The 27,446-nt window shown below is 43.4% G+C and overlaps 1 protein-coding gene and 1 long non-coding RNA gene across 4 annotated transcripts in view; one reads left to right on the top strand and one right to left on the bottom strand.

Annotated features, from left to right (window-relative positions):
* Positions 1-15,563, top strand: part of LOC129714005 (uncharacterized) — a 34,406-nt gene extending 18,843 nt beyond the window's left edge. For 2 of the 3 annotated variants that reach the window (XR_008726303.1, XR_008726302.1), the window contains 2 exons: positions 1,326-1,479; positions 14,101-14,236. This is a non-coding gene — a long non-coding RNA (uncharacterized LOC129714005). Of the gene's footprint in view, positions 1-1,325; positions 1,480-14,100; positions 14,237-14,674 lie in introns of those variants that run through there. The other variant, XR_008726304.1, reaches the window with a different exon arrangement.
* The window catches only part of LOC129714004 (kinesin-like protein KIF18A), a 53,725-nt gene extending 32,197 nt beyond the window's left edge, over positions 1-21,528 (bottom strand). The window contains exons 1-9 of the mRNA XM_055663469.1: positions 21,383-21,528; positions 18,166-18,536; positions 14,037-14,194; positions 12,095-12,199; positions 10,648-10,758; positions 9,356-9,553; positions 8,524-8,700; positions 7,413-7,487; positions 3,082-3,188 (exon numbers count right to left, since the gene is read on the bottom strand). Of these exons, the coding sequence (XP_055519444.1) occupies positions 3,082-3,188; positions 7,413-7,487; positions 8,524-8,700; positions 9,356-9,553; positions 10,648-10,758; positions 12,095-12,199; positions 14,037-14,194; positions 18,166-18,481 (1,247 nt within the window). The 5' untranslated portion in view covers positions 18,482-18,536; positions 21,383-21,528. The remainder of the gene's footprint in view (positions 1-3,081; positions 3,189-7,412; positions 7,488-8,523; positions 8,701-9,355; positions 9,554-10,647; positions 10,759-12,094; positions 12,200-14,036; positions 14,195-18,165; positions 18,537-21,382) is intronic.
* Positions 21,529-27,446: the final 5,918 nt, after the last annotated feature.

Raw genomic sequence — 27,446 nt, 5'->3', positions numbered from 1 at the left:
TGCCGAACAGTTTTACACAAGTCTTAAACTATAATTTATTTTACTTGGATAGAAATAATACGAGTCAATTTAAATTTATTTGCTCAAAAATACAAATTTCTGACACGCAAGAAGAAATCCACCGAGGCAAAATATACACTCAGAAATAAGAAATTGATAAGAATGTGTGATGCTGCATGACCTGCTGGGTTAATCCAGCATTTTGTGTCTACCTAATTGATAGATATATGCATTGGGTTCAGAAGATGTTCAGAGCATTGAATTATTGAACTGGGACAGCATAGAAGGCTCTTTGACCTCTCAAGTCTTTGCTAAAGCTTAGGATCGAGCAATCCCTCCAGACCCATTCTCCAGCTCCTTCCTGTCACTTTGAAAATTCTCTCTCCAATGCCTACTCAACTTCTTTGAAAGTCCTGATTGATTCTATTTACAGCGGTCTCATGGGGAGCAAATTCCAGTTCCGAACTGCTCTCTGCAATTAGGGTTTTCCCCGAATCCCCCTGGTTTCTCTCACATCTGCAACCTCTACTTCATCCCCATTCTGACATTAAAGCAGCCCTCCATTAATTGGCCGGTCCTGAACACTCCTTTCAAATCACTTCTCAGTGAAAGCTCAACTTGCCTTGATTGATTAACAGGTACAGTTAATAAACAAGGGGTGATAGGTTACCATGGACAAATGGAAATGCCGAGTGAGGTTACCATTGTCTTATTAAATCTATTGTCTTATTAAACAATTGTGTAGACTTGAGGGATGAGTGGCCTCTGCCTGCTCTTACTTTATGCATTTGTATTTATGATCAGTGCTCTGTACTGTCACAAAATACCTCATCATGTTTTTTTCCCCCCACAAAACAAAAATTTGTCAAATACACCCTTTTATTCTTTGGTTCCAAAGCACAAATGAAACATTCTGCATTTTAAAGGAAACTTGAAATGTTCATTGAAATTCCCAATCGCTTTTTATAGGCTGCTGTCTCATGATTAATAGGTTTCTCCACAGGAGAACATCCTTTTTCTCCCCGTCTACATGAGGTCAGAGATTTGTCAGAGGCAGCAGAAAGGCAAATCCTCACTGCAGACAATCCTTTGTACAATTAACTATTTTCTTACGAAGCAGAAATATGCAAACTAAAAATTTAATTGTGCATAAATCTCTCGTTACTTCTCCCATTTGCAGAACCATCACAAAAGTGTCACTGCTGTTAATTATGAATGGATTTCAGCTAATGGCCAACTTACTAACAACACACCACACTGCAGTGAATGCAAGCTGGTTAATGACAGTGAACTGACTGAAGAATGTTCTGTATTTGCTTCGTCAGCATGTTTGAAACTTTGCCTCACCCTTCCTTCACGTGCACACATGGGAATTGAACTCAACAAATGTTCTGGAGGACCACATACATGTCTGTATGCACAAGTGTTGGATTTTGGAAACTACTGCACATCAACCTTTCACTTAACAGTGAACTGATGGTGAGTTCTGCATTTTTAACCGCTAGGTAGGGGTTGCTGCTGAGATGGGAGGTTTGAGGGCTCAAGCCCATTCCAGAACCTTAAACACAAAATCCAGGTTGACACCAGTACAGCATCAAAGGAGTGCCATATCATCAGAGGTCCTGTCTATGGATGAGAACAATTTGCCCTGCCTCTTCAGGTTGAATGCAAAAGTTGCCCCAGCAGATCCTATCATAGGTATTCTATTTCAAGATTTACCCCCTCTGCAACTTTGAAAAATATATATATTATTTGGCCGTCGACACTTTGGGGAACTTGCTTTTGTTGCTGGTGGGGGTGTCAGTGGACCCTACGTCATGGAAATTTCATTTATATATATTTTTATTTGTATACATTCTCCCAGTGACTAAAATTAGAGCACATGGTATTGGGGGTAGGGTATTGACGTGGATAGAAAATTGGTTGGCAGACAGGAAGCAAAGAGTAGGAGTGAATGGGTCCTTTTCAGAATGGCAGGCAGTGGCGAGTGGAGTGCCGCAAGGCTCGGTGTTGGGGCTGCATCTGTTTACTATATATTAATGATTGGAAGAGGGAATTAGGAGCAACACTAGCAAGTTAGCGACACAAAGCTGGGTGAGTGTGAACAGTGAAGAGGATGTTAGGAGGTTGCAGGGTGATCTGGACAGGTTGTGAGTGAGTGGGCAGATGCAGTATAATATAGATAAATGTGAGGTTATCCACTTTGGTGGCAAAAACAAGGGGGCAGATTATTATCTCAATGGGGTTAGGTTAGGTAAGGGGGAGGCACAGCGAGACCTGGGTGTCCTTGTACACCGGTCACTGAAAGTTGGTGTGCAGGTACAGCAGGCAGTGAAGAAAACTAATGGAAAGTTGGCCTTCATAACAAGAGGATTTCAGTATAGGAGTAGAGAGGTTCTTCTGCAGTTGTATAGGGCTCTGGTAAGACCACATCTGGAGTATTGTGTACAGTTTTGGTCTCCTAATTTGTGGAAGGACATCCTTGTGATTGAGGTAGTGCAGCGTAGGTTCACGAGATTGATCCCTGGGATGGCGGGACTGACATATGAGGAAAGATTGAAAAGACTAGGCTTGTATTCACTGGAGTTTAGAAGGATGAGGGGGATCTTATAGAAACATATAACATTATAAAAGGACTGGACAAGCTAAGATGCAGGAAAAATTTTCCCAATGTTGGACAAGTCCAGAACCAAGGGCCACAGTCTTAGAATAAAGGGGAGGCCATTTAAGACCGAGGTGAGAAAAAACGTTTTCACCCAGAGAGTTGCGAATTTGTGGAATTCCCTGCCACAGAGGGCAGTGGAGGCCAAATCACTGGATGGATTTACGAGAGAGTTAGATAGAGCTCATGGGGCTAGAGGAATCAAGGGATATGGGGAGAAGGCAGGCACGGGTTATTGATGGGGGACGATCAGCCATGATCACAATGAATGGCTGTGCTGGCTCGAAGGGCCGAATGGCCTCCTCCTGCACCTATTTTCTATGTTTCTATGTAATACTTAGCCAGCTTTTGCAATCTGAAACTATCTTTAAAAGCAATGTCTTTACTTGATCAAATTTGAGTAAAATCAGGTATCCTACCCCTGCTGTTGACTGGCTAGCACGGTTTGGACTGTACTTGGCCCACTCCTGGTAATGGCACACTTCCCTTCTTCATAAGCTTTCAGCTTGTCTTTCAGTTGGGTGACCTGTGGATAAATAAGATTCCAAAAGAGTCAGTCACTGTCCATTTAACTCGGTTTGGTTGTGGCTAATCACACAGGAATTTGTTACTGCCCAGGAGCTGCAGGCTATGATCTGAACAAAATTCCACAGAGGGCAGCCACACAATCGCTCCCTCTCCCCTTCCCTCGGGCACACCCAACAACTGAGGTTTCTCATCTGAAAAAAGGATATAATAAATGACAGCAGTGCAGAGGAGCAGAACATCTAGTTTGAGCTCAATTTTAATGCTGATATTATCAAGGAAGGAAAGACCTGTTTGATCCAACAATACTATGAAAAAAAATCACAGAAACCATTTTCTTGATAGTAGAGATTATTGTTCATTTGGTAATGGCAGTTCAACTGAGATGCATTACATGCAGTTTTGGGGAATGAAGGGATCACATCCACAGCCTTAACTCTCAAGTGAATTTGCTCACAAAATGAAACCTTGTTTAAGTGCAGATTCATTATTACAATCTCTTTACACAGTAATCATTTCTAATCTTCAATACTTTAGTTTGTCAGAACATTTATGATTTCACCTTTAACTTAACAGAGGAAACACACCTCCCATAGAAGAGCCTAAAGCCTGAAACTTAATTCCACCTATTCATCTTGTTCAAAGGTTAAATTGAACAGAGTTTTACATAGCTTTTCCAGATGGGGAGATAGCAACAAGCAGCTAAAAAAAAAAACTTTAAATATGACCCAGTTTTAAATAACAAATTCAAACCAGATCATGACATTTAGAAAGGTCCATAAGTCTAAGCAACATGCTGCTCTTTGCAAGCTAAGGAATAGCAGTATAAAGTCTGCAGACTTCATCTGTAAATTAGTGCTTGCATTGAAAAAGTTGGAAGACTACAAAAAAACATTGCAACCAGAACAAAAGGATATCAAGAAGAGTGCAACTACTCATTAGACCTGGTCACCATAAACACGCACAAAAAAAAACTAAAGGGCCTGTCCCACTTTCACAACCTAATTCACGACCTCTGCCGAGTTTGCCCTTGACTCATACTTGCAGCATGGTCGTCAGAAGGTCATAGGTAGGTCGTAGCAGGCGGTGATGCTAGTCGTAGGTACTCGTGGCATCAAGTAGGTCGGGGCATTTTTCTAGCATGGTGAAAAATGTCCACGAGTAAAATAGGTCGTGAATTAGGTCGTGAAAGTGGGACAGACCCTTTACACAGCTCTTCAAAATCTACAAGTACAGAAATGTGAATGAAGAAATTTCCTGGCAGGATGTTGCAGTGAGAGTGCCCAATGGCTAATGAAGAGAGAAAAATGACACAACGGGAAGGAACAACTTTACAGCAGACAGAGGAACTGAGAAAAAATAATCTGAATTAACCTTGCTTTAGGGAACGCCCAATGCTCATCAGATGGTCAGAGGGCATCGTAATCTTCTACATACAGGTAAAGGTTTGACATGAAGATAGACACACAAAGCTGGAGTAACTCAACGGGTCTTCAGACTGAAGAAGGGTCTCTACCTGGAACTTCACCTATTCCTTTTCTCCAGAGATGCTGTCTGACCCAGAGTTACTCCAGCTTTGTGACCTTCTTTGGTTTAAACCAGCATCTGCAGTTCCTTCCTACACGTAAAGATCCGACATAACTTTCCTTCAAAACTACAATCAACTGTGATATGGAAATTGTACTTTACACCGATTTTGACAAATAACTATTTACCAGGCTTGACTATTGAGCATGCAAATGTTCTATTTAATGACAGGACAGGACTTGTAGAGGTGGTTTGGCAGGTGGGTGGGTGGGGGGAAGAGGTGTGGCTAATTGGTTAACAAAAGAGAGGTGTGAGGAAATTTGAAGCTAAAGAAGTGTGAAGTGTGCGTTTAAGGGAAAATATGCACAGTTACATCATTCAGATCATGGACATAAGGTAACAAGCCTAATGGTATGCTTTGTTGTGAGGTGAATACAACCAAATCCTTTCTAAGTTTCAGTTATAGATTCACAGCATTTATCAAGAATCTATAGAGATGATGACAGCTGGTCCTTTTCCTTTCATTGTATTTAAGGTGGATGTATATTTAACATTGGGCAAACCCGAATACATAACACTGCACCTTCTCTAAGTCATGCCCCATCTCCCAATACACAAAAGGTTTGATGGTACCAGTTTAACATCCCCTATCCTCACAAGGGTCTTGCATCCTCTACATATACATGCACATCACTCAACATCAACGTCCAGCTCATTTTTGAATGATTGAAATAGCAACAATCCTAATACTGATCTCTGGGATAACAGGCAACCCTGCCTCCAACCAAGCTCACATCCACTGATAACATGTTCAGCTCAAGGACTTCCAGGCAATGGGTTGCTGCAGATAACGTTTAATTACATAATGCAATTGCAGAAGTACAGTGTGTGCCCGTATGAGTCTTTGAGTTAGTCATATCAACATATTGGCATACACTGCAGGGTGGATGAAATGTTATGACCAATTTTACTGACTGCAGTCTGCTCGCCATGAACTCCAGAAGCCAGTTGTGATAGTTGGGAAACAGGCCCTTCAGCCCAACTTGCCCACACCAGCCAACATGTCACAGCTACACTAGTCCCATCCGCCCACGTTTGGCCCATATCCCTCCAAACACATCCTATCCATGTACCTGTCCAACTGTTTCTTGAATGTTGGGATAGTCCCTGCCTCAAAACTACCTTCGCTGGCAGCTTGTGCCATATATCTACAGTCGCAGATGGAGGCTCAAGAGCGAGGTCCACAGGTTTAGGGGTGAGGTTATTTAGTATTACGCTGTTGAAGGCTGAACTGTATTCAATGAATAGCATGCTAATGTAGGTGTTCTTATTATCAAGGTGATCCAGAGTTAAATCTAGTGTAAGAGAGGAGGTGTCCTCCGTAAGTCTATTTATGCCCATAAGCCAAATACAAGACGTGTAAATTGACGGGAAGACGGTGCGGATGTGAGCACTTACCATTCTTTTAAAGCACTTCCTTACATGTTAGAGCCACTGGGTGACAGGCATTGAGACAGCTCACTTTATTTCCTCAGGGACAGTAGACTATTGTCATGAGTTTAATCACAACTTGGTGGGACTGGTAAAGGTAAAATTGATAACTGGCTCTCAAATTGGAACAAGTCTGTAGCATATTACAAGCCATTGTGAACAACAGGTTTATGCTTTACGAGCCTACTCCTGTCTCTCCTTAATTATAGCAGCATAATCTCTATTGTCTACTCGCTCCTTCGTACAATTATCCAGTTTTCCTTAAAGTCCTCTATCTCAGTTGCCTTAAGCTCTCCATGTGAGAAAAGGTTCCACATCACCAGCACTCTCTGGGTAAAGATATCGTTCTTGCTTCTGTGTTAAATCTATTGCTTTACATGTATGATATCTGCTTTTGGACTTCCCCAACAAGAAACATTTTCTCCACATTTGCTCAATCAAACTCTATTAGTCATGCGTAGGAAGGAATTGTAGACGCTGGTATCAACCGAAGATACACACAACAAGCTGGAGTAATTCAGCAGGACAGTCAGCATCTATGGAGAGAAGGAATGGGTGATGTTGCGGGTCAAGACCCTTTGTCAGATTGGCCTGAAGAACCAGTCTGAAGACGGGTCTCGACCCGAAACATCACCCATTCCTTCTCTCCAGAGATGCCGCCTGTCCCGCTGAGTTACTCCAGCTATTTGTGTCAGTCTATCATTGTCACACATTTGTAGCACCACATCCCTCAGACATGCCTTGTCCATGAAAAAACAATTCACATTTACAGATAGTTAAAACCTTTCACCAATATATCGTCTTGTTCTCCTATTTCTTGTACTGCCAAATATAGAGAATCAAAGATATCCTGAAAGTCCAGATGGAGAATTTTTATGTCACTCATTTAGATACAAAAAATAAAATTGGTGACATTTATATTTTGCTGAAAATATACTATTTCTAAATGGGGTATCCTACAATATTACTGAGCAGACTATTTATTAGCACTCGATGAAACTGTAACTATATTAACAACTTTTCAATCCAAGTCAACAGTCCACCAAGTCTAGCAAACAGATACAGGCATGTGGTGTGTACAGCTGTTGTCTTGCTGATGACACCTCTGGATATGAATCTGCTGATAATCAAATTCTGAACCATTTAGCCCAAAGTGAAGTGTCTAGTTTAGAGCTTAAAAATGATTAAAAGAAAGCAAAGTACTTGCCTCTCTCCGTAGCTCCTCGCATATGGCTGCATATTTACTTATATGACAATCCAAGCTGACAATATTGCTCTTCAGCTGCAACAGAAACAATAGATCACATACAATCACTTCTTCCTCCTAAAAGTGATGATTAATAATAGACATGGGAAACGATGCAGGTTTCACAGGAAAGTATCCACGGCGAGGTCCGATAATTATGTCTCCCACTCGCCCATGATTAAAGAATCTAATTTAAGCAGAAAAGTAAACTGCGCTCCCAATACACAATGGATTAAGTAACACCAGGAAGGTTTTCTGAATAGACTTACCAATCTTCCTCTCTTAGCGATTAATTAATATTTCCTGGCATTTACTTTCAATTTGTGAAAAATGTATGAAGTGTCTTCAAGAGCAGGACAGCTAAAGAGGTCAGATTGTTCGTTTTTCAATTTTCGTGCAGAACAATGATGTGTAAATTCTAGATTGTATGATTGACTTTCTCATTCACTGCAAATTACTGCTCTGAAAATAAGGAACGCCTTATTCTGTTTGGCATTCAGTACGTTAATGAATAACAAAGCTGAGGATTAAGGCAATTTCTTCTTTTCTCTGCAGACAGGGAACATCAGGTGCACTGCATATCACGCACGCCCCAGGTGAACAGTTAAGGTGATAGACCTTTACAGTGTAGTTCAACCTTAACTTCATTCGAGCATGTCCCAACTGCACCAGCATACTTCCCATTCCCACAACTCAAAGACTGAAATGCCCCAAGTAATTTCATGCTTCATTTTTGTTTCTTATTTGCTTTCTTTTATTTCCACGGATGCACCTTGGCACTAAGCCAAATATTTGAGTGGTGCCGTGCTCTACCAGAAGCTGCTCAACTTATCCTCTTGGAGGGGGAAGAGTACTCCACTGTGTCATTATCTGTGCTTTGGAGCAGAATATTACATGGAACAGTACAACACAGGAACAGGCCCTTTGTCCCACAACATCTGTGTCACCCATGATGCAAATTTTAAAACACAGCTGTTCTTATGTTTTCATTGATAATGTATTACTTATGGAAGTAGGTAAAAACAAAAAATGAGCTTAATTTTACATTTATCTTCATGATGAGATAACTTACAGAGGATTTGATATCCTTAGCACGATTTGCATACTTTAAGGTATTGTATGTATCTTCGTAACTACTGGCTGAAGGGCTCACAGTGGCAATCATCACTGTGCGACAGTTTCCCCCCAACGAGTCTTTAAGTAGACGTGTCAACTTGCTGTCTCGGTAAGGGATGTGGGACTTTTTACCCTGTGCAGGTCAAAAAAAAAAAAAAGAAAGCAGTAACAATTAGAAACATCCATAGAACTTTCAATCCAAACTATTCTGCGAAAGCCACATGAAATGCGGTGGATCCCTTGTGAATAATAATATATGTTGTTGAATCTTTCCTCATGGGATGCGAGGGTTATCCTCAGAATAAAACAAGTTAATCACTTTATTGATTCAGATGCTCAAACACTCCCAATTGCTTGAAACACTTAAATTGTGTCAGATTAATTTGACATTCTCTTCACCCCGACATTCAGGTTTTTGTTCTTAATTGATTGGGCTTCCTCCAGCAAAAGGGTGGCTAGGAGACTTTCTCCCAGGTAACTACATTGCTGTAGTACCATTGTGGCATGCGAGGCATGTTGTGGGAGTAGCCTCCACTAAACATGCAGAAAGTCACGCAACTGACTGTAACATATTATTGAGCCAATTTTTATTTGGATCAGGAATTTGATTTACAGCGGAACTCTGGCCACCTCTCTTAAAGGAACACAAGTTTCAAAGAAAATAATATTTGGCCAACCACACTTTACCACGGTTGCAGAGAGATGGCAACATGTGTTTCAATGTCACTTCATTTGTAGTGAGTTTTGATTTATAAAATACTGTGCTTTTCCTGCTTAAACGGTTTCACCTTGCCATCTGCCAGTGCGTTAATCACGTTTCCCAATGCAAGCAGTGAGCGATTTATGTTTGCTCCCTCTCTGAAGCGTGCTCCTTGGGCCTTGGTAGAAGTGACTCGCTCTGATCCAGCCAAGTCAATTAGGCACATCTTTGCCACCCGCAGATTCTTGCTGATGCTGGCTATGCGGTCTTGTTGTTTGACATAGACCTTTTATAACAAGAAAATGTATCAATTACATATGATAACAAAACTTGACTAAATGCCAAAGTCACAGTTCTTGCTTCCTGTGCAATAAATACAATTCAGTCTTAGACCGGCTTCTCCACAATAATAAAACTGTACGCAGTTCCAAATTAACACTTGGCATTTGCTTTTTTAGGTCACTGCAATATTCAATAATAATGTAATTTTCTTGGCTCCCAATACTTCACACTACTCGCATACCCTTTGTTTTCCCATGCGAGTTTACTGCTGATCATGCAAAATCAGGCAGAGTAGAATTTACTATCTTCTTCAAAATTTAGGAAACATTTAACTTTACCTTGACAGGGGACCTGGCAGCACAGTTTCTGCATGTGACTTCGGCAACGTACAAGATTAGAACAAGCATGCTATGCAGTAAATCCACCTATAGGAAGTGGTTGGGTAGGCTAGGACTATTCCCTGGAGTGCTGGAGGCTGAGTGGTGATATTATAGAGGTGCATAAAATAACAAGGGGAATAGATAGGGCGAAAGCACATCTTTACCCAGAGGAAGGGAATCAAGAACTAATGCACATGGTTTTCAGGTGAGAGGGGAAAGGTAACTGAGGAGGCAGATTTTTCCACACAGAGGGTTACAGAATTCGCTGCCAGAAGAAGTAGTTGAGGCAAGTACAATAACAATATTTGAGACAATTGGACAGACAAGTGGATGGAAAAGATTTAGAGGTTTATAGGCCAAACACGGGGAAATGGGACTAGCTTAGACGGGGCATCTTGACTGGCATGAAAGAGTTAGGCTGAGAGACCAGTTTCTGTGCTGCACAACACGACAACGCTAATTGAATTCATGAGATTTGCTGAAGCAAACCATGAGGTGATCACATTCCCCATTTAGTTGCATGTGTACTTTACTTAGACTTAGTTCCTCCCACACTGTTGAGTGCATTGGGCAGCAAGCTTTCGCCATTCTGTTCGGTTATGTGCGACATCTTGATAATTGTACACGCCTTCAAAATAGGTGCCATGGATGGCATGCAACTTTCAAATATTAATTACAAAGTTATGTTAGTCCTGAGTTTGGTCTCAGTGGTTTTAACCTGAAAGACAGCATGGGATCGCGAGGATGTGGCGTTGGCTTCAGTGGGATGCTGGGTCCTGTTCTGGTTTCCACTTGCCAACATCTCCAACAGTTCTTTGGCAGTCTTGGGCTGAAGGATAGGGAAAAAAAAAAAAAGTCAACTTTTAGACTCAGCAAATTAAGCTTCCGTCATTTTTAGAAAGCGTTTATGTCATGACCTACCGGTAATCAGAGCAGATCTTTAGTGCTATTGCTTGGTGGGGTGATGAGAATTGATCATAGATATTTTTTAAGGGCCACAAAGTTGTCTTATGGCCGTTAAATTGATTAAGGAATATTCTATTGTGATACATCCATCTCCGTGCCACCTCCCTTCCCAAATGTTTATATAACATTGCAGCATATATCACATATAAATAAGACATTGAAAGATATTGTCAGACATCCTTCACTTCTCAAAGAAGAGTGCACTGTTGGAATTGGAGAAAAATAGAACTGTTGGAGGAATTCAGTGGCTCTGGCAGCGTCTGTTGTGGGACTGAATAGATGATGTTTCATGATGGGGTCTGATATAGGGACCAGACCCAAATTATCAACTGTTCTATTTCCCGCCACAGATGTTGCCTCACCCACCAAGTTCCTCAAGTCTGAAGGGTCTCGAACAAAAACATCACTCATTACTTTCCTCCAGAGATGCTGCCTGTCCTGCTGAGTTACTCCAGCTTTGTGTCTATCCTCTAATGACTTCCTTTTTTGCTTCACTCCAAATACCAGATTGAGAATTAGTGGGCGACCCCAATGTCCCTCAACTACTCCACATGGCAGCAATTGCACTCTATAACTGCAAGTTTAAAAGTTTTGCCTGAATTCTTGAGTGGATTTATTAGTGATTAGAGTTAATATTTATGGCCAGTGGTTCTGTGATCACTTGCAAGGGAAACACTTACTCCATTAAATGTTCAGAATCTTAAGGACTTCTATTTGGGTTTATTTCAACTTTGTTTTGAGAATTTGGCCTTAATCTGTTTTCAATAGAGATAATTCCACTCTATCCTGTAAATCTTTTTGCACTTCCTCCGATATCTCTATAATGTGGAAATGAGAACTATTTAAGATGTGATCCAACTAAGGCTCTGTTATTAGTTTACAAGGCAGAGAAACTCCATAAAACGGAGTCGCAGTTCTGGTGTCTGTCCACACAAGGGTAACCACCGTGAGTAAAAATAGTACTTTGTAAAAATTCCAACGCAATCTCAAACTCATCCTGTTCTGCATAACCTTGGAGATGATTTAAGATGCAATAAAATGTCATTATTTAAAAATCAATAAATAGATTTCATTGTCATCACATCCACCATCAACAGATGTCGAGCAGGGTGTTAATAATTACACTAATGCAGCCAACAGCACAGCAGTGGTGAATCAGCAGCAGAGCAGTTGTGAATGGCACAGTGACTGTGACCCACCTGATGGAAGCTCAGCCTCTGAACAACTGTTCCTTTCTGTGGATCCTCTCTCACAGCCAGTGAGCCCTTGGGTTCAAGCAGGTCTTGGATCTGTTCGTTATACACCTGACGGCACAGTGAGAGAAACAATATATAATTAACATTAAGGAATCAAGAAAAAAGTACAAACTAGCAATAAAACTCATGCTCTCCAAAATGTTCAAACAAATAAAATAGCTTAAAAAGAACCAGAAATTACTGTGATAATATTTCATGTTAAGGAGGCAAGGGTAACAGCCTGGCCAAGGCCCTGAGCAGATGCTAAAGTATACACTGCAATGCACAGGAGCAGTGATCACTATGTGGAAACATTCAAAATAAACATTTAAAAATAAAACCTTATTTGTTATATTAATTTTTTTTTTTTTAGCACATACTTACCCAATAATACTCCCTAGTGTTAAGTCAAAACGGTTAGGGTTATTTTGTTTATTTTTGTATTCACAAACATTTTTATATCCATTGGGTGAAGCAGTTATTTGCTTGTACTGTTTCCACTTCGGGCATTGCATTTGGTAGATTGTAGAAAGCCAATAGATGGAACACCTTAATTCAGACTGCGAGTGATTCAGATTATTCAGTTGTCTGACTCTTTAATTCTGTGTCCCACTTCCATTCTAGCTTTTCTACTGTTAGACACTGACATCAACATACACTGGAATACCGTCTCATCCGAATGGTCATTATCGTGTAATATTAACTCTTTTTCTTTCCAGAATTTTAGTACTTGCAGTGCTGCTTACAATTCCAGCAGCACATGGTTTTTCTCATCCCTGTCTTCTTTCTATTTCTGTTCATCTTCCATTTCCATTTCATGTGATTAACATGGTTTCATTAACTTTCCTCAGCAAATATCATCACTATGTATCATTCACCTCTGTCCACCCCAATACAGATATGCCCTTTCTTTTCTCCAAACCCCCCCTTTTCTCCACAACTTAAATTTGTTTCAATTCTTTATTTTCCTGATATAAAGTCAGTGACTCGAATCATTAACCCTGTTTCACTTTCCACAGACTCTGCCAAACCAGAGTAATTTCAGCATTTTCAGTTTTATATCAGATTTATAGTTTTTTTTTTGCTTTACACTTTCTTTGCAAGTTTGTCAAGATGCACGTTTTCTTGCAAGAACATTTCTGTCACTGGCTTTTTGTGCTGGGCAGCTGGAGGCATCACAGCACATTACACTCACACAGGGGTCTCACAACAACTCAACTTCCTATGGTTACATTAATCTAAAACAGTTATCAGAGTATTTTGCTCCTTTTGTAGACGGGATTGTAAATACTTGTGGATACTTGGAGTAATTTGCAGTCATTTATTCGGAAATCCAATAACTGCTGCTCAGTATTTCCAGATAATTACCTTTAAAAAAAAAAATCCCAAATGAAAATGATCTTTTAATTCCATTGTGCTTAAATGTTTGGTAATAGTTGGCATCACAGTCAACAGCAAGAATGAGTGTGCTGGAATTGTTGATGCCTCAGTTTGAATGTTACCATGGATTAAGCGTGAAGGAATCACATTTCATCATATTCAGATGATAATGGTGTAGAAGGGATAGGCCGATGACACAATCTAATCTTCTACTGGAATGACAGCAGAGCTCCAGAGGTCTACCTGCTTTCACCCATAGAACTGGGCAGAGGCTCGGCATTCCAATCTGGATACAGAAATCCAGCCAAGTCCCAATCCCATAGCATTTGTGCTACACTGGTATCCAGCAAAGGCAAAAAATCTCCCCGCTGAATTTGTATCTTCGTTCTGCTAACAACTGAACAGAAACTAGTTGGTGTGCTTGTAATTTAAATAATAAAATTGAAATAATATAAAATATTAAAGATTGAAAAATACTACATTACTATATTTAAAACGAACAGTTCAAATTTTGTTTCTAACTTGCCTCCAAATACGAGACAGCAACTTCACAAATTTTCTCATCTTTCATTTGTTCGATTCTCTCGTAGAGCTGCTGCATGGTGAGGTACATCACTCCAGGCTGATCCACGCTGCCCAACATCGTGTGGGTCTTGCCAGATCCTGTTGCACCATAGGCAAAGACTGAAAAATGAAAGATATACTTGAAACTCTCATGTAAGATATTACGGCCGTTGCATGTAGATAGAAACAAGCATAGGTTTTCAGAACATGCTGTCGCCAGTGTCGGTCCTCTTTAGTTTACAAATGTATTTGTGGAAATAGAAATATTTTCACCATCAAAAATTAATTTCAAAATGAATTTGACATGTTTGGTTGTCCCAATTACATTCTGTCGCCAAATCTAATGCAAGATCATGGGCCCCAAAAGATAACTTGTTTGTTATTCTACTGATGTTGATTAGATCTGCTAGATATTTCAGCAATTATTTTTTAGTTAGGCTAATTTCAGCAACAAGAATTGCAGCATCTGTATCTGTAAACATGGTGAAAAAAATTTAGTAATCCAAAGGCAGAATCTTGAAAGTCTGAAATAAAATTGGAAAATGCTTAAAAAATGCCTCTGTGAAAAAGTTATTGACATTAAATTTTCATTCTCTTCAGAGAACCTGCCTGAATGACTCTTGGATGTAGTTTGAATCATAAATCTGGCCCTCTCAAAAATATTTGTGCACCACTGAAGTAGACATTTAATTATGCTCTGGAATGAAGCTTGAATCTTCTGAAGACCCAGAAAGCTACTGGCTGAGGCACAGCTGAAGAAATTCATGCCTAATCTGAGTTTCTTTCGAAGTTACTCTTGTCTGTCTCAGTTGAATATTCATTAAAGGTCAGAAGAAGGCTTCATCCAACATGATACTCTGTTCAAATGAGCAACACTATACAGTCATACAATAGAAAATGATAAGAGGCACACTCAACAAAGATAATATTGTATGGTCAGCAAAAGCATACACTGTGCAAATTGTACCTGCTTTCCCTGAAGCTGCACTCAATGAACTTGCAGGTTACTTTAGATTAATGAACTCCATCACATTTCAATCTGCTCAAGTGAAACAGCCCTTATAGATTCTACTTTGGAGAAGTATTCATCAAGCAATGGAGAAGAATTGCACCAGTGATATTTGTGGCTTGTAAATCTGTTTCATTCTGAGCTTTCACCACATTTATGCTTATTGTGAGTAATGGATAGCTGGTCTACAAAATTTGGTTAAAATTGTATCCCTCTGGTGGAAAGTTAGAATTAATAAGGAATAAACTTTGTGCTACTTTGACTGAAGCTATCAAAACACAGGAGCACAAAAATACTTATGTCACTAGTGACATGCTATCTGCTTAAACTACTTTCAGACAGTAATCTTTCCCATTATAATGTTGCCTCAGGCCTGTAAATATAAAGCAGGACTGTGGAAAGGGTTAACATTTGATTGCAGTCCAAAATTCCAGGATTAATTGCAAACATATTTATATTGCTGATCATTGACAGACTGTATTACAAAATTCATCACTAAACTGAAACAACTTTAACCTAACTGAGTTTAAGTTTTAAAGACTAATGTACCTGACATTTTCATAAGGCCTCCATGTTATCCTCACATTTTTGATACATAACACAAGGCATTTTTACTATTTAATTGACTTAAAAAGGGCAGTTTCTCAAATGAGAGGAGTAAATGACAAATCTTTGTTTAACAAGCCCGCCAAGACGATGCTGATTCCCATTGATATATGGCATATTGAGGAACGACAGGAAATAGAGGTTGGGCCATGGCTTTAAGTCGCTGTTTAGGAGATTAGAGAAGATGACGATAAAAATTAAAATAGCCACATAGGATACAAGTTCAGTAACAACAATTTCCCGCATCAGCTGAATGAATGTATCCACCTCCAAATGCCAATTTCGGAGTAATCAGAGAGATAGAGATAGAGGGCAGAAACAAGAGAAACTGGCAAAGCACAATAACCATATAACAATTACAGCACGGAAACAGGCCATCTCGGCCCTACAAGTCCGTGCCGAACAATTATTTTCCCTTAGTCCCACCTGCCTGCACTCATACCATAACCCTCCATTCCCTTCTCATCCATATGCCTATCCAATTTATTTTTAAATGATACCAACGAACCTGCCTCCACCACTTCGACTGGAAGCTCATTCCACACCGCTACCACTCTCTGAGTAAAGAAGTTCCCCCTCATGTTACCCCTAAACTTATGTCCCTTCATTCTGAAGTCATGTCCCCTTGTTTGAATCTTCCCTATTCTCAAAGGGAAAAGCTTGTCCACATCAGAATGAAATGGATCCAAGAGGGAAAGGGTAATGGAGGGAGAGATTGAGAAGGGGGATGGTAGACAAGTGATGGAAGGCAGAGAGGATACCAATTTAAAATCCAAGAGACAGAAACTCCATTCAAAATGCAAAAACATATCATATGAGAAATGAGACTACAGATGCTGGAATCTAGGACAAAAACAATGCTGGAAAGGGTTGATTGGGAAAACATGTTTGAAGATGAAAGGACTTCGTGCAAGCAGGATTTTATTTAAAGTAAAATAGGGAGAATTCAATTACAACATGTTAAAGTGAAGGGCAAGGCTGGCAGGGTGAGGATCTCTGGGTGATGATAGAGGAAAAGGGGAATCCCAAGAGATTGTACAAGTATATTAAGAGCAAAAGGATAACTGGGAGGAGAATAGGATCGACATTGTCGTCATGTGTGGAGACAGAGCAGATGGGCGAGATGTTAAATGAATATTTCTCATCAATACTTATTCTCAAGAAACGCAGGAGGCCGAGGGGGGACCTTGTCGTGGTATATATATAATTGTGAGGGGCATAAGTAAGGTGGATGACACACTGTGTAGTTAGGGTGAAATGCAGCAGGTGAAGACGATAATAGGTGTTCCTTAAGTGTCATTAATAAAAGTACCAGTGGTTATACTATTATTCAGGTAGTGCATGAAGCAATCTAAGCACCACTCAATATGGCAATGGTTTACTCAGCTGTATTCACTTAGTGCCTCAGTATTTTAGTCTGATTTCCAAAGATTTTCCAACCCCGAGGGAAATGGCCCAGACACACTAACAGGTCAATTGCAAGACTTCTGTAAATAACCACAAAGAATTTAACTTATTCTGGTATGTAGGAAGGAACTGCAGATGCCGGTTTAAACCGAAGATAGACACAAAAAGATGGAGTAACTCAGTGGGACAGGTAGCATCTCTGGAGATGTTGCCTGCCCCGTTGAGTTACTCCAGCTTTTTGTGTCTATCTTCTTTAACTTATTCTAGACCATGGAGCATTATACTATATAAGTTGTGTAGAAGAGACCATTATCCTTGGAATTGAAATGAAAAAAAGATCACATTTGGCCTCTCTTACAACACATGATGTTGTCAAATAATAAAGATGCTTAGAGTGCAGTAAGAAATATATACATTGCAGAAACACCGTCACAAATTGTTCACATCAAAAAAGTATCTGTAGTTGTATAAATTGGCTTCAGCTGGCTAACTTCACTCAGTACAAATACAGCTTTATTGCAACATTGGAACTACATTGGTTCAATGCTTTCAACCGTGTGCTGACGTGGCGTCAAAGGACGAGAAACCGAAGCAAAGAAGTCGAAGTCAAATAGCCAAATGGAAACAAAGTCGAAACGCCAACGAACCGAAATGGCGGGACGCCGAAAAGTTGCGTCGGCTAAAAGCAAACTCACCGAATGGCCGCTCTGCCAAAACGTCACCTAACTGAAAGGCTGCGTCGCCTACAAGCCAGCTAACCGAATGCAGCTCTGCCGAAAAGTCAAATAATGGCTCGTGTGGGAAAATGACCCCCACCCTCCCGTCTCCACTGGCCAGTGATGTGATGGACGCGGGGGTCTGGAACAATCGCTGACAAGTCCCGCCCCCCCCCCGCTGACGTCATGTCCGTGATTTGTCCTTTCGGTTTGTTGCTGTTTCGGCTTCATATGCTTTTGGTTATTTGGCATTTCGGCTTTGTTTCCATTCAGCTATATGGCTTCGACTTCTCGTCCTTCGACGCCACGTCCGGGTACTGCTTTCAACCAATACCTGCAGCTTTAACACTTACCCGAGCAATTGTATCCATTCAAAACTCCTTCCAAAATTTGTTTAGTTGTGAACTCAAACACTTCTTGTTGGGTAGAGTTTTCATTAAAAACTCTGTCAAACACGAATTTCAGGTCTTTCCTTTTCCGACATGTTATGCCCCTATCTCTGAACTTAGCTCCTGAAAACATGTCATTAATTTCTTCCTTTGGATCAAAGACCAGGACATTTTCATCCACCATTTGTGTAACAGCATGGCTTTCGGTTTCCAATTCTCGATGATTCTGAGGTCTGATCCGGACAACTACAGTCACATTGCCTTCTTCCTCCTGTGGCATGATTCACATTCACAGGTTATGTCTCTTCTGGACCCGTTTCCTCTTGTTCCTGCAGCTGAAGCAAATATAATCAAATAAGAAACTGGAATATATTTTAGACAATAAATGTACTGGACTGGATTTGATCTGCTTAGGGTCAGTCAGCATCTGCCCCATTTAAGCCTTTTGCATTGAGCTAGTCCCAGTCAATATTGAGGAAGTTATAGTCAGCCACTAAAACTCTCTTCCTTTACATCTATCCATAATCGGGGAGCATATATGTTCCCCGATCTCGCACGTCTATAGTATAATCCCATTACAGCGATGGCAACTTTATTATTTTTTAGCTCAACCCAAATTGCCTCGGTGGACAAACCCTCTGATATGACCTCTGAGTACCGCCGTGACAGTCTCGTTGATTTGTAAAGCAACCCATCCACCTCTTTTACCTCTGTCTGCAGAATGCACAATTTGTCAAAAAGAATAAATAATTCTTATACAAAATTTGGGGGAGTCCAGAACCAGGGGCCACAGTTTAAGAATAAGGGGTAAGCCATTTAGAACGGAGACGAGGAAACACTTTTTCTCACAGAGTGGTGAGTCTGTGGAATTCTCTGCCTCAGAGGGTGGTAGAGGCAGGTTCTCTAGATGCTTTCAAGAGAGAGCTAGATAGGGCTCTTAAAAATAGCAGAGTCAGGGGATATGGGGAGAAGGCAGGAATGAGGTACGGATTGGGGATGATCAGCCATGATCACATTGAATGGCGGTGCTGGCTCGAAGGGCCGAATGGCCTACTCCTGCACCTATTGTCCATTGTGCATTTATAAAACAGCAATACCATAGTTAAGCATCCCTAGGATTTTTACAAGACAAGGCCACATGCTTCTTACATATGCATGTTTCTAAGCAAGCAGCTTGATTAGACCCAAGATGAGCGTCCTAAAATGAGGTGCGTTGCCGAGGTTTCAGAAGGAATTTCAGAAGCTAAGACTTTGGGGAAAGGAGACAATGATGAGGTAATAAATATCAGGGATATGCAAAATGCCAAAATTGGAGTAGATAATTGGGTTGCAAAGCTGAAGGAAATTACTGAGAGAGGGAATGAGGTAATGGAGGAATTTAAAAGGAGTGATGAGAATTTTAAACTGGAAACATTTTAGGTTCAATCATTAACAAGTGAATTGGGGGTGTATGATTTAGGAAATGAGCATAAGAGATTTTGGATGGCATTTATGAGTATGTGCTTATGAGCTCATGCTTTCTAGTTTCACAAGGTTTACCGAGCCAGTGGGATGCCCAGGAGATCGCTGGAATAGTCATTCAGAGGTCAGAATGCCCGAGAAGAGAGTAACAGATGCGTCAAGCTTAGGTGGAGATGAGGTGGACGCATTGAAGTTATAGCAATTAGTAGGATATAGAATCAAATACCAAGCTCAAGGAGATTACAAACAATCTGGTTCAGCTGCAGACAGCACACAAGAGAGGGATGAAGTGGAAAATAGATCTTATGAAATAACACATTGGTAGAGAGCAGATTGTTCAGTACTCACGATGGAAAACACAAATTAGGAAAACACAAATTAGATTCTTTATGATAGGTTAAAGTTCATAAACATTACTGCCAATATTGCACAACCAAGTTGATCAACAATGTGCCTAATTTTTTTTTAGAAATTAAGCTTAATTCTTAATCACATTTTTAAAATTTTGAAATCTCAGAAGATCTCAGGAATGAGTGGGTTAACAATTTGACGGCACCGGGCATGTACTTGCTGGCGTTTAGAAGGGCGGGGGATGGGGGGGCACCTCATTGCAATTTACCGAATAGTGAAAAGCTTGGATAGAGTGGATGTGGAGAGGATCTTTCCACCAGTGGGAGAGTCTAGGACTAGGGCTAATAGCCTCAGAATGAAAGGGTATTCATTTAGGAAAAAGATGAGGGGGAATGTCTTTAGTCAGAGGGCACTGAATCTGTGGAATACTTTGCCAAAGAAGGCTGTGGAGGTCAGATCCATGGATATTTTTCAGGATATTATGAATAATTTAATTTCAATAGCTGCCTTTCTGCAGGCTGCAATCCAAATTCTCTATTTGAGAAAAACCTTCAAAAAAAACCTCAAATTAAAATTATGCAAAGCCCGTATCAGAATGTGGCTCAGTGTCATATATTATGTTGACAACTCTCTGGTGAATCGCTTTGGGGCACTTTACGATTCTTAAAAAAACCTCTGAAACAGTACGTTTAGGCTAACCAGGAGAAAGAAACTTACGGATGCCCAGTTCTGCCAAAATGGTGATAAAGTAACTACGTCCAGGGTTTAGGGTGGAATGAATTATCCACAGATGCTCCCTGTCCCTCTGAGATACACATTTGTGTGTTTATCTTCAGTGTAAACCAGCATCTACAGTTCCTTCATACCCGCATTTATTTAGTTTTCCCAGTTTAATGTTCCCAGTCAAATGGCGGCGTTAGAGTCCGTGTTTCAGGATAATCGGAGCAGTGGGGGGGTCGGGGCGTGGAGGGGGTCGGGGGGTCGGGGCTGAGCAGTGGGGGGTCGGGGCGGGGCGTGAAGGGGGTGAGGGGTCGTGGGGGCGTGAGGGGGTGGGGGGGGGAGGGTCGGGGCGTGAGGGGGTCGGGGGTGTGGGGGCGTGGGGGGGGTGGGGGGGTGGGGGGGGGGGGGGGTCGGGGCGTGGGGAGGGGGAGGGGGTCGGGGGGTGGGGGGGGCTCGGGGCTCGGGGCGTGGGGGGGTGGGGGTGGTGGACCCTGGGGGGGTGGGGACCGAGGGGGCCGCAGGACCCGGCCAGAGGGGCCGAAGGCTCCGGCCACGGAAGGCAACCGACCGTCCTGCGGCCTAACGCACAGGCTCCGACCGCCCGTGGCCTCCCCGCCAGCAGGCAGACTCCCGTTCCCTCAGTACCTACCGAGCGCCGACCCGACTACTGTTTCTAGCCCGGCCGCAGGGATAGTTTTCTATATTATTTTCTCCCAATTTTCTCTCTGAAATCGGTTTAAATTTCCGCGGGCTCGCACCGCACATGCGCTTTAGGTCGACAGCCACAACAACGGCGCATGCGCCAGTCACGGACCCGGCACCGGGGGGGGCTGCGCGTGCGTGTAAGGGAGGGCGGAAAGGGCGGGAAGAGGACGTCCCACCAGGACATCAATGCACAGTAGGTTGCTCATCTGTTTGACAAATTACATACTGCTTGGTTTAGTTTCAGACCCTGATGAACATGTTCCAGATGGTGCTTGCATTTTAACCCTCATTAATACTGAGGCATCTCAGATAATGTAATATTTAATAAACTGGTGATTACTGGTGTGCTGGAAATCAATGCACAGACTCTTTTGAAATTGATTATTCAACAAATGTGGGCATTTACTTATCTTTCTGTTGCTCACTTCATTTATAGAATTAGCATGAACAGATAATATTGTTCTATAACCATTATTAATTATAGAATACATTTTGGATGTTTATGAGATTCACAGTGTAGGTAATTAAAACAGGCAGAGGAACAGGTTGGATATCAAGAGATGCAGGCACAGTTAGAGTAATTCGGCACAGCAACAGGCCCTTCAGCCCCCCAAGTCTGTGCCGACCACCCATCCCACAGTGGCCAATTAATCCACTGATCCGCGTGCCTTTGGGATGTGGGAGGAAACCAGAACATCCACACGGTCACAGGGTGGACGTGCAAACTCCGCACAGACAGCGACTGAGGTCAGGATTGAATCTGGATCTCCAGCATTGTGAGACAGCAGCTCTACCTGCTGCACCATTGTCGCCCTTTTGACCAGGCTGGGTTTTATATCTCATTTCCAAATGCAATTGCTAATTTTACTTCCCCTTTCTTTGGCAGCCCAAGAAAGAGGAAGTAAAATTGACTTGTAAGTAGATCTGGCTTACACTCCAGTTCTCAGGTGCGGGGGATACCTGCACGTGATTTATTTTAACAGTGGGAGGATTATGTTGCATCAACTATGAGATGAGAGGGCAAGTTCTTGGTCCATTCAAATAATACCACACATGAGTACAATGGATCCTCTTCTGGAGCAGCACACAGAGAGCTGCCAGGTTCCAGCACCATCTTGCAACTTCCACTTCTCTGAAAAGTTTGATCCTGGCCCAAAGAGATACACAATTTCTTACATGTGTTCAAGAAGGAACTGCAGATGCTGGAAGATCGAAGGTACACAAAAATGCTGGAGAAACTCAGCGGGTGCAGCAGCATCTATGGAACGAAGGAAATAGGCGACTCTTCGGGCCGAAACCCTTCTTCAGACCCTTACATTCTTACATTCTTGCTTTAAGGACGGGTGTGGTGATGGCACATGATGGGTGAAGTAGGGATGGGGCTGGCTCATCACTAACGCCCACATCCACTGCCCACACCACCACCAACACCCACCGCCAACACCCATAATGTGTCGAACATAATGCCAAGACCAATTCTTATCTACCTGAGCACAACCCATATCCCTCAATTCCCTGCATATCCATGTGGCCGTCTAAAAGCTTCTTAAGCACCACTATTGTATCTGCCTCCACCACCACCACTCTCTGTGTAAAAAAAGTTGCCCCGCACATCTCGTTTAAACTTTGCCCCCTCTCACCTGAAAGCTATGTCCTCTAGTATTTGTAATCTGTACAGCTAACTTGGTTGATAAATACAGCACCTGTATGAAAGGAAGGATATTGTGCGCAGTTTTGGTCTCCGAATTTGAGGTAGGACATTCTTGCTATTGAGGGAGTGCAGCGTAGGTTCAACAGGTTAATTACTGGGATGGCGGGGCTGACATATCAATCAATCAATCAATCAATCAATCAATCAATCAATCAATCAATCAAGCACTTTATTCATCCCCGAGAGGCAATTTAAAAGGGCGCATTACAGTAGCTTCTAAAAAAAAAAAGACACAATCAACGAAGAGACAAACATTCAAAGCTACTCTCTGCACCAACCGGTCGACCGCACGAGCAGTGACCCGGCAAAGATTGGGTTGTCAGCAGCGATACAATAATAAAGAACACACAAAATGTAACACAAACATCCACCACAGCATTCATCACTGTGGTGGAAGGCACAAAAACTTGGCCAGTCCTCCTCCATTTCCCCCCCGTGGACAGGACCAGAGTCCAGAGTCAGTCCAGGATCGGCTCTTCCTCACCGGAGACCGCGGCTTTAGATTGTTGTAGGCCACAGGCCGGCGGTCAAGATTTAAAGTCCCCGCCGCAGCCAGAAGCACCGTAGACTGCAGGGCCAGCGGTCGAAGCACCCGTCCAGGGGTGATGGTAAGTCCATGCCGGCCCCGCGGTAGAAGTTGGCCGCGGGCCGGCAGTGATGGCTTCTTCCTCCCCCGGGTCCCCCACGAGGGATCCCGGGCTGTAGACGCCGCACCAGCTGGAGCTCTGCAGACCGCGGCTTCAGGCTGCGACTTCAGGCTGCCGGCTGCCCCAGGCCAGCGAAACAGAGCGCTCCCCTCCAGCGAGCCCCAGCGAGGGCTCACCCGCTCCACGCCGAGAGTCCACACTCTCCATGGTAGGAGGCGACCGAAGCGGTTTCCCCCTCACCCCCCCACACCACCCCCCACACAAGACACACAAAAAAACATTAAATACACACTTTAAAAACATACTAAAAAATTAAAAAAAGTTGAAAAAACTGACGCACTGCTGACATGGCTGCTGCCAGAACAGCGCCCCTCCTTGCTTGTATTTACTGGAAAGCCCAAGTCACTCTGCATCCTCAATGCAATGAGAATGCAGGGTGACTTGGACAGGTTGGGTGAGTGGGCAGGTGCAGTTTAATGTGGATAAATGTGAGGTTATCCACTTTGGTGGCAAGAACAGGAAGGCAGATTATTATCTGAATGGTGTCAAGTTAGGAAAGGGGAAGTACAACAAGATCTGGGTGTCCTTGTTCAACAGTCAATGAAAGTAAGCATGCAGGTACAGTAGGTGAAGAAAGTGAATGACATGTTGGCCTTCATACCAAATTTAACAAACAGACTGGTCATTCCTTCTTCTCCCTGCTGCTGCTGTGAGGCGAAAGGTACAGAAATCTGCACCATCAGACGGAGCTACAACCCCTTCTCACTCTGCACTTTTGTTGTAGATTGACCGGTTGTGTTACTCCAGTACTTTGTGTCTTGTTTTGTAAACTGGCATCTGCGGTTCTTTGGGGACAAACCAATATTGCTAGTGTTATACGCAGTAGTACCAACATCTCCCTTTTCCCCTGAACTCATGTTGCCCCCTGGGAGAGTGGACCTTCCCTTGTGCGAGGGGTCACCCTCGGGAGTTGGCCCCTCACCCCCTCAACGTCCCTAAATCCCTCAGCATCATCTGTCCCGCAGTTCCTCGATGCCCCTCATTCCCTCAGTGTCCACATTCCCTCAGCATCCACCAGACCCTCAATAAGCAGCGGTCCCTCATCCCCTCAATGGTCCCTCATCCCCTCAATGGTCCCTCATCCCCTCAATGGTCCCTCATCCCCTCAATGCCCCTCAATGTCCCTCAATCCCTCATCCCCTCAATGGCCCCTCATCCCCCTCAATGTCCCCTCATCCCCTCAATGTCCCTCATCCCCTCAATGTCCCTCATGTCCCTCAATCTCCCCTCAATGTCCCCTCATCCCCTCAATGTCCCTCATCTCCTCAATGCCCCTCATCCCCTCAATGTCCCTCATCCCCTCAATGTCCCCTCAATGTCCCCTCATCCCCTCAATGTCCCTCATCCCCTCAATGTCCCTCATCTCCTCAATGGTCCCTCATCCCCTAATGCCCCTCAATGTCCCTCATCCCCTCAATGGTCCCTCAATGTACCTCATGCCCCTCAATGTCCCTCATTCCCTCAATGTCCCTCACTCCCTCTCATCCCCCCAATGTCCCTCATCCCCTCAATGTCCCTCATCCCCTCAACGTCCCTCATCCCCTCAATGTCCCCTCATACTCACAATGTCCCTCATCCCCTCAATGTCCCCCACACTGCCCCTCATCCCCCCAACGTCCCTCCTACCCTCAATGCCCCTCCTCACCTCAATGTACTTCATACCCTCAATGTCCCTCATCCCCTCAATGTCCCCTCATCCCCTCAATGTCCCTCAATGTCCCTCATGCCCTCAATGTCCCTCATCCACTCAATGTCCCCTCATCCCCTCAATGTCCCTCATCCCCTCAATGTCCCTCATCCGCTCAAGTGTCCTTCAACATCGGTCAGTGCCCGGTGATCCCTCAATGACCCTCAGTGTGGAAGTCCCTCAGTGACAAACTGACCCTCAGTGACCAATGGTCATTAAAATATTCCTCAAGTGTCCCTCATCTCCCTCATTCCCCTCAGTGTCCGGCTTGGCGCCAGTGTGTGTGTGTGGGTGTGGGGGTGGGGGGTGGGGTCACGCGGGGCTCGTGGCCGGAGCGAGCGGACAATCGCTTGGCTCGAGCTGTCCTTCACGCGCTGAAATTTGGCGCTGAATTTGTCGGGTTTGACGGACAGCGGTCTCCGCCAATCGGATGGTCTGTCCACCCCATGGCCGAACGCCGTGGCTGGAGCGCGGACCAATGGTCAGCGAGGGGGGCGGGACGTGGCGGTGTCTATAAAAGGCGGCGCTGTCCAGGCGACGTCCGCAGTGTCCGTGGGCGATGGCCGGAGAAGAACCTCGACGAGTGGACAGCGACGCGCTCCCGCCAGGGATCCTTTAAGACACAATCCATCGCCCTGGTCATCCACTGGTCATCGAGGCTTCACCGGCCGGACCGGGTCTGCGTTCCGGACACGACCAAGGGTCAAGACCAAAGACTTCGCCCCTCTCCCCCAATTTAATAAAACTATCCCCTCAGGGGTCACTCCTTCCTTCCCACCCGCCCTGTCCAGAGGAGCGAGGGGTGAGTATGAAGGGGGTGAGGGCGGGGAGTCTCTTTCTTGTGTCATTTTGCTCCATTGATGGTGTTCGCGGTTACACAAAACTCACCGGCGCTAAGTCCCCGCAAGTCCAGCTCCGCGCAAACATCTACAGGTCAGGTTGGGTCCGAGTAGATCCAGCGCCCCTGGACCACTCTGCGAGAAGCCTTGAAGACGATGCCGTGGGAGGGAGACCGCGACCGAGATGTGCTTCCAGACCGAGATCTTGTCGGAGATCGGTGAGCTTCAATCTCCTCGATAAGAAGAAAAATAGCTGGAGGAACTCAGCGGGTCAGGCAGCATCTGTGGAGGGAATAGACAGACGCCGTTTTGGATCGTGACCCTCCATTCTAGTCTCCATTTAACAGGTCAGTTTCTGAGACAGCAGGTGCCATAGTTTGATGGTCACCATGGATGGAATGACACATAGTTGAAGATCCCAAAGGCCAATCTTGCTCCAAGTTCTCTGTGACCTTCCACACCTGGCGCTGGAGAAGCTGTTGAGGAACAACTTGGTGGGACTTGTCACCCTGGATCTCCTCCAGATGGTGTGAAGGGTAAAACATGAAACATCTGCTGACTGATGTAATGGCCAGCTGTTTGTGAGGAACTTTCCCTCCAAAGACGCAGGAAAATGCCACTGGGGCAGATGATGAGTCGGAGCCGGATGAGTTTGACAAATTTCTTAAACATTGTGGATTCTCCCGTGCAACCCCAAGAGGGATTGGATAACACACAACAAAAGCCTTTCACTGTACCTCAGTACACATGACAATATAAATCAAACTAAACTAAAGTAAACCAGATTAAACTAATGTAAAGTAAAATAAACTAAACTAAAACAGATAAAAATTAACATCAGGAACTCCAGCGCCGTTCATGTAAAACCATCGGATTTGAAGCCACATCTGGGGACCGCACCGTAATTTCTCACTCCGTCCAACAAAGGCCATTTTAAGATCCACTAACCACCCTGCCCGCGCTCTCATCTGTATTTGGGATTTCATCGTCAACATTTCCCAGGGGAGAATCCACGGAGTTTAAGAAATTTGGCAAACTCGTCTGGCTCTGACTCAACACGATCC

This window comes from Leucoraja erinacea, chromosome 37 (assembly GCF_028641065.1).
Source record: "Leucoraja erinacea ecotype New England chromosome 37, Leri_hhj_1, whole genome shotgun sequence".
Classification (NCBI taxonomy): domain Eukaryota; kingdom Metazoa; phylum Chordata; class Chondrichthyes; order Rajiformes; family Rajidae; genus Leucoraja; species Leucoraja erinaceus.
This window is presented reverse-complemented; position numbering and strand designations above follow the sequence as displayed.